General features: G+C 43.4%; 1 protein-coding gene across 1 annotated transcript; it reads right to left on the minus strand.

The window, feature by feature from the left end:
- Nucleotides 1–3,638: 3,638 nt before the first annotated feature.
- Nucleotides 3,639–4,745, minus strand: LOC130824981 (uncharacterized). The gene has a single exon (XM_057690006.1). The coding sequence runs from the start codon at nucleotides 4,743–4,745 to the stop codon at nucleotides 3,639–3,641; it is 1,107 nt and encodes a 368-aa protein (XP_057545989.1).
- Between the last annotated feature and the right edge of the window lie 1,911 nt (nucleotides 4,746–6,656).

The following is a 6,656-nucleotide window of genomic DNA, read 5'->3' on the forward strand; positions in this document are numbered from 1 at the left end:
CTGGGTGTCTTTCTTAGGTGTAACTATGGTGTTTGGGTTCCTATGGGTGTAGGCTCTACTGGGCTGCCTTGGTGTATAGGTGAATCTGCTAGCAATCTTTTCCAACTCCATGGCTTGTAATCCTGATGAGTGTACTGTGAGGTTAGGTTGTGATCATCAATTTTTGCCTAATATTCTCCCTTAATCCTGCTATAAATCTCCCCACTCTCAGCTCTTCAGGGTCATTAATATCACAGAGAACACTTAATCTATCCCATTCATGGATGTACTCCTGCAGAGACTTGTTTCCTTGGGTCAAGGAGCTGAATTGAACATATTGCTGTTGTTTGTAGGTGGTTGGCACATACTTTCTCCTCATGTGCTTCTTGAGTTTTGTCCAAGAGTTAATCCTACCCCTCTCTTCCCTAAGCCTACGTTTCTGTACTCCCTCTAACCAAATCACAGCCGCCTTAATCAACTTCACTTTGGCTAATTTGTACTGTTGGTCTGGGGGTGTGTTTTTGAATTCAAAGTAGTTATCCATCCTGTCTTCCCATTCTAAATACTTTCCAGGGTCATAGGAGTGTCCATCGAATTCAAGGATGTCAATCTTGACGATTCTATCCTCGTAGGGTCGCAGATTAGGGGTTGGTATTCTATCGTGCTGATGGTCTATTCGCAATTGAGTTAAGGTCTGCATGACTATACGCATATTCTCTTCTAATATCCCAAATCTTTCCTCCATGGTCATATCCACTCGACCAGAGACAGCTAATAAACCAGCAATGCACAGACAAACAAATTTGATGAAATGAATGCGAAAATCGAAAATGCAAGAACAACAAATTCAATGAATTAACGTATGTTTTGTGTCTGAAAATGTAAATCAATGTAAACAATTGAATGACAAATGAAATTATATAGGATAAATCACTCCCTATATATCGTGGAATCAATGATGATTGAAATTTTCACGATGCTTCAAAATCGCCTGATGTTTTTCTCTTCTGAAATTCCCAGAAACAATGAAACCTCTCTCCTCCGAACGTCAATATGTGATGTCTTTGCCCAATCCGTGGCTGTGCTCTGATACCAATTTGATGCGTGTTTAAGGGCGGAAAATGTTCTTTGCAATGCAAGGATTAAAATGGCTTCACTATTTTAATCAATAAAACACTCAAACATTCATCAGACAGCACTCACACTCACGCAAATAGAACAAGAAGGCCTTTCTTGGTTTTCTGATGTGGGTGAACGGAGTGCCTTGATTGCACTTTCTGGATACTCGAACGATAAGTACAATACAAGGACTTCCAGGCCTTGATTGTAGGGTGCCCTTGAGATTCTAAATCACTCGTAATTTGTCCTCCCTCCGGCCAAAGGCTGCTCCACAACCTTTGAAGAAGTTTGCAAACAAACTTCAAATTCAGAAAATCCTTTTCTGAAAAAATACCTCTGTATTATTGATGATTAAAAACAATGTTCAACGTGTTTAATACAATGAGAGCCTATGAATATATAGACTTTGGATTCAGAGCTAGCCGTTACAAGGGCTTATGACTAATACACGTGGCTTAACTAACAAACAGAAATACAAAACAGAAGACTCAACACTTAGGCAAATTCTGAATTTTGCACCAGCTGCCGACTGGCCTTCCTTTAGCTTAGTCCACAGGCTTCCTGGTGAACTATTAGTAGTATCCTTGGCCCTTGGTGGCTTGGCCCATGTGGTGAGATGCCATTCCAGCCTTCCTCCCGGTCCAAGTGTCTCCGGTCTGTATTCAGGCGGTTCACCAAGGTCAGCTGTTTGGTAGACAGTTCTATTGCTCTGGTTTCGGTTTCTGTCTGTTCTTTCATGCCCATAGTGTTGGATTGCATTGTGTGATGGGTTCCCTTGGTCTCATTATACGTTCTTGGGTTTGTACTTGATTGTTGAGAGGTGCCAATGGAAGTCCCTTATGCTCCACGTGCATTTGGCGTAGATGACAAGTCCAATGTACTGATTTGTTCTTGCATCTCATTTGTGAGGACCTTGACCCTTGATACTACATTTGTATCACCTTTCCATACAGAACCCGACGGAAGATACACTTAGAAGTCCTGCTCTGCTTGTTTTGGTTGGCTTCAGGGTGATGAGGAATAGTACTTTCGGCAATGAAATCAGCCAGGGCTTGAGCTTTGATTGTCGTTCATGGCTCATACTCAATACCAAAGTCTGCTAGTTGGTTGGCCCAGTCATTGACGCGGCTTGAGTTTTTTTTTTTCCTTCCAGAATCTTCTTCAAGGGTTGACTGGTTCTGACTGTGATCTGATGTGATTGGAAGTATGGTTTCAGTTTCCTGCTTGCCATCACGGCTGCGAATAAAACCTTCTCCATTTCGCGATAGTTTCCCTCCGAGCCTCGGAAGGCATGGCTTATGTAATATACGGGGAGTTGTTTCTTTTCTCTTTCAGCGACTAGTACTCCTGACAGGGAGTATTCTGAGATCGAGACATACAAAACTAGTTTTTCTCCGTTGATAGGTGAAACTAGTTTTGGTAAAGAGGACAGATGTTCTTTTAACTGGCTGAAGGATTTCTCGGCTTCACTTGTCCATTCAAACTTGCTTTGTTTGAGAGTTTTAAAGAAGGGCGAACATTTGTCTGCTGATTTGGACATAAATCTCCCTAAAGCGGCCACACATCCTGTTAGTTTTTGAACTTCTTTCACGGATGTAGGAGACTTCATATCTCGAATTGCACGAATCTTATCGGGGTTTGTATCTATACTCTCTCGTCCACAAGAAAGCTAAGGCACTTCCCTCCGGGGACCCATACACGCACTTGTCAGGATTAAGTCGCATTTGGTGTTTTCGGAGAGTTATGAATGTTTCGCGTAAGTTCGCGGCATGTTCAGACGCCTGCTTGCTTTTTATGATCATATCGTCCACATATACTAGAGGTGATCATGGGCGGCCCGGCCCGCCGGCCCGGTCCAACCCGGCCCAAAAAAGTGAGGGTTTGGGTGTCAAAATATGGCCCGATGGGCGGGTTTGGGTAGAAAATAAGTGGCCCGATTTTTTTGGGACGGGTTTGGGATTTGGTGTTTGGCCCGCGGGCCGGCCCGGCCCGGCCCGAAAAAAATGTGTGTTCATGATTTTTATTTTAATTTGTTTTATATTATGTATAATATGTAACAATTGTATTTGATTATTTCAATTATTTTTAATTTGTGTTTTAAATTATGTATAATATGCAACAATTGTATTTGTAGTTTTGTGAATTTCTTTGTCTTTTTTGGTTTTATTTATTTTAGTTTTATATTTTTATTTTTTTGGTTATTTACAAATCACGGTGATTGATTAAAAATTATTAAATAAAAAAATGATAGTTTTTAATTTAAAGCATTATGGATGAGGGCTTTAAGTTATAGTGAAATAATCATGGTTATCTTAAAAATAATTAAAAAAAATAATATATAACATAGGCCCGCAAAAGCCCGCAAGCCCGCAAAAGCCCGCACAGTACGGGTTTGCGCAAGAACTTTTTGGCCCGGTCCGGCCCGGCCCGCATCAATGGGCCGATTTTTGCCTCTCGGCCCGGCCCGGTGTTTGATCACCTTTAACATATACCTCCAAGTTTCGGCCTATCTAAGACTGGAAGACCTTGTTGACCATTCTCTAATACGTAGCTCCGGCATTTTTTAACCCAAAGGGCATGACCTTGTAGCAGTATACCCCGGCATTTGTAATGAATGCTGTGTGAGGCTGGTCTTCTATGGCTAAAGTGATTTGATGGTAACCCGCGTTAGTGTTCATGAAGCTCAAAAGGGCGTGGCATGCCGTGGAATCCACCAAGCGATCTATTTTGGGAAGAGGATAATCGTCTTTCGAGCATGCCTTGTTTAGGTTCGTGAAGTCAACGCACATCCTCCATTTCCTATTTGACTTTTTGACGAAGATGACGTTGGAAAGCCAATCAGAGTATTTGCATTCCCGGATGAATCCCACTTTCGGCAATTTTTCCACTTCTTCTTTGGCGGCCTCAATTCTCTCATTCCCTTGATGTCGCAGCTTCTGTTTTACGGGTTTGTAGGCTGGTTTTATATTAAGTTTGTGACATATAACGCTTGGCAGTATGCCAGGCATCTCTTCCGTAGAAAAAGTGAAGATGTCACGGAACTCAGCGACGGTAGTCAAGATATTTTGTTTTACTGTCTCTGGAAGGTCTTTTCCTAACTTGATCGATTTCCCCTCAAACACATCTACCTCCTCATATCGTTCAACAGGGTGAGGCCTTTCATGTGGGTTGGGGTTGTCCATGTACACACTCATGACGGATGGAGACTTTTCTTCCCTTCCTCTTTTGGAGGGGATGACGGAAGTTCCTCGTTTCAAGGTGTTGATGAGGCATTGGTAGGCTATTACCTGGTCTCCCTTAAGAATACCCACTTGTCTGTCATCTTGTTCAAATTGCAATAAAAGTTGATGAGGGAAGATTGCGGCTTTGATTTTGTTGATGAGTGGGAGTCCCATAATGGCATTGTAAGGGAATGTCATGTCCACCACCGTAAATCGTATGGGCATTGTTCTGCTCCTGTCTCTCTCCCCCACCCGTACAGGGAGTATGATTGTTCTCAGGGGTATGACTTGATTTCCTCTGAACCCGATCAAGGGTTTATCGAGGGGCTGCAAGTGGTTTTCTTCGAACTTCATTTGCCTGAGGCATTCCATTGTTATAAGATCGGTTGTGCTTTCGGTATCCACCAATACTCGCCTCAGCTTCATTTGCCTAATTTTGATGGTAACCACTAAAGGATCAGTGTGTGTGGTTATTGTAGCGGTTGAGAAGTAGTAGCATCGAATCTCATGATGGGCACATTTGAAGTGGTTTTTGGTGGTCCGTTGAGCAGAGTATGGACGCTGTCTCTCGCAGCGCGAATAGTAGAGTATTCTTCGGAGTAGCCGCCGAAAATCATGTTGATAGTTACTTGAGTGTAGGAACTTTCGCGTCTAGTCTCATCTCTTCTGGGAGATCTACGGTTCGGTTTCCAAGGTCTTTTTTCAGTGTCGCTTCTTGTGCCATAGGATATGCTTGCGTTCACGACATTGGGCCAAGGTATGGCCATGTTCTTTGTGGTAATGACACCACAAATTGTAGTTGCAACAATCAGAAGGGGTGGTAGTAGGAAGTGGAGTTGGCAACTCGTCCTTGATGGCGAAGAATATGTCTTTCCTGTTCCAGTTGAACATCGGATCGTTACCTCCATCGAGTATGTTCCGTGTCCTGGCGTACACATGTCTGGATCATGGAGGTCCCGTATCTGATGGGGGTTCTAGACGACGTGGAATGTAGTTTCTATCCCTCCTTGATGAGTATTACTCTCTGTTCGTTGAGGATTGATGGGAGGATATTGGATCCTTCTTCTTTGACCTTCGCTTTTTGGGGTCATGTGCCTGACATATCTCAGAGGCCGTGACATAGCTTTGACACTGTTTCATGGCTTCCGCATATGTCTTCTCTTGACTTTCGATCAACAGGAACATCAACTTTTGAGCCTTCATTCCATTGATCAGGGCGTTTAAGGCGACTGATTCCTCTAAATTCGTTACTTTCAGCACCGCCTCATGGAATTTCTTCAAATACGACGATATTGATTCCCCTTCTAATTGCGTTATGCCGAGCAAGTGGAAATTTGATTTTTCTTGCCTTATGGATGCTACAAAGTGACCCCGGAATTTGCTCATTAATTAGGCAAAAGTATGGATACTTCCAAGTGGAAGGGAAGTGTACCGTGTCAAGGCTACTCCTGTGAGAGTAGTTGGGAAGAATTTGCACCACAATGCTGGGTCGATAGTGTACAACAGCATCAGATTTTTGTATGCCATTAAGTGCTCCGTCGAAGGCCACCATATTTGGGATTTTTATTTTCGCCAGTTGGGGTGTCCAGTACTTCAGGAGCCAGCGGGGAGTTTATTGGCATGGGATCTTCAGGAAGATTACCCCTGCAATTCTCATTCCGCGGCGTTATGATAGGGCTGATGGGATGGCTAGATCCCGTGAGTTGCGCTTTCTTCCTTTCCTCCCTCCTTTTGTCCACCAATGATTGAACGCTTTCGGATACCCTCTGCTTCTTGTTTTCTAGGTAAGTACGGGCATCTCGGGAGGCGGTTTTGGATTCACCGTCTTGGGAATCACTTCTGTTGAGGTTTCTATGGGTCTTGGATCTCTCCCGTCTTTTATTATTTCTTTTTCTGGAACGTGACATTCCTGAGTTCTCATCCTGAGATTCATGGGATTTTGGTATCTCATTGTGGGGTTCGATCCGTTCTTGCAGATTCTTTATCTGGTCCGCCATGTCTTCCAATATTCGCTGTTGAGCGGGGTTATTATGATTTATGACGGCGTGGAGTTGTTCGGAGAAAGCAGTAGTGAGATTTCGTGCCAGCATGTCCAAATCACGGCGAGTCACGGCTTGATTGTTAGCGTGACCCGTCGAAGTGTTTGTATCTGTGCTGTGTACGGTAGCGGTTTGCGTTGGATTCCTCTTGGAAGCCATGACTTTTTGTTCAAGTTTTACAATAAACTCCCCACAGACGGCGCCAAACTGTATTCAGTTATGAAACAAGGAAGTGCAAGGCACTTGGAATACTTGAAGTGGAAGTGTTATCGATATCAGCGATCAACGGATTGGAAGT

This window comes from Amaranthus tricolor, chromosome 10 (assembly GCF_026212465.1).
Source record: "Amaranthus tricolor cultivar Red isolate AtriRed21 chromosome 10, ASM2621246v1, whole genome shotgun sequence".
In the NCBI taxonomy this organism is placed as follows: domain Eukaryota; kingdom Viridiplantae; phylum Streptophyta; class Magnoliopsida; order Caryophyllales; family Amaranthaceae; genus Amaranthus; species Amaranthus tricolor.

What these genes read in the sequence shown, in the direction of transcription:
- LOC130824981 (XM_057690006.1), bottom strand. Translation starts at nt 4,745, where the DNA reads ATGAAGCTGAGGCGAGTATTGGTGGATACCGAAAGCACAACCGATCTT.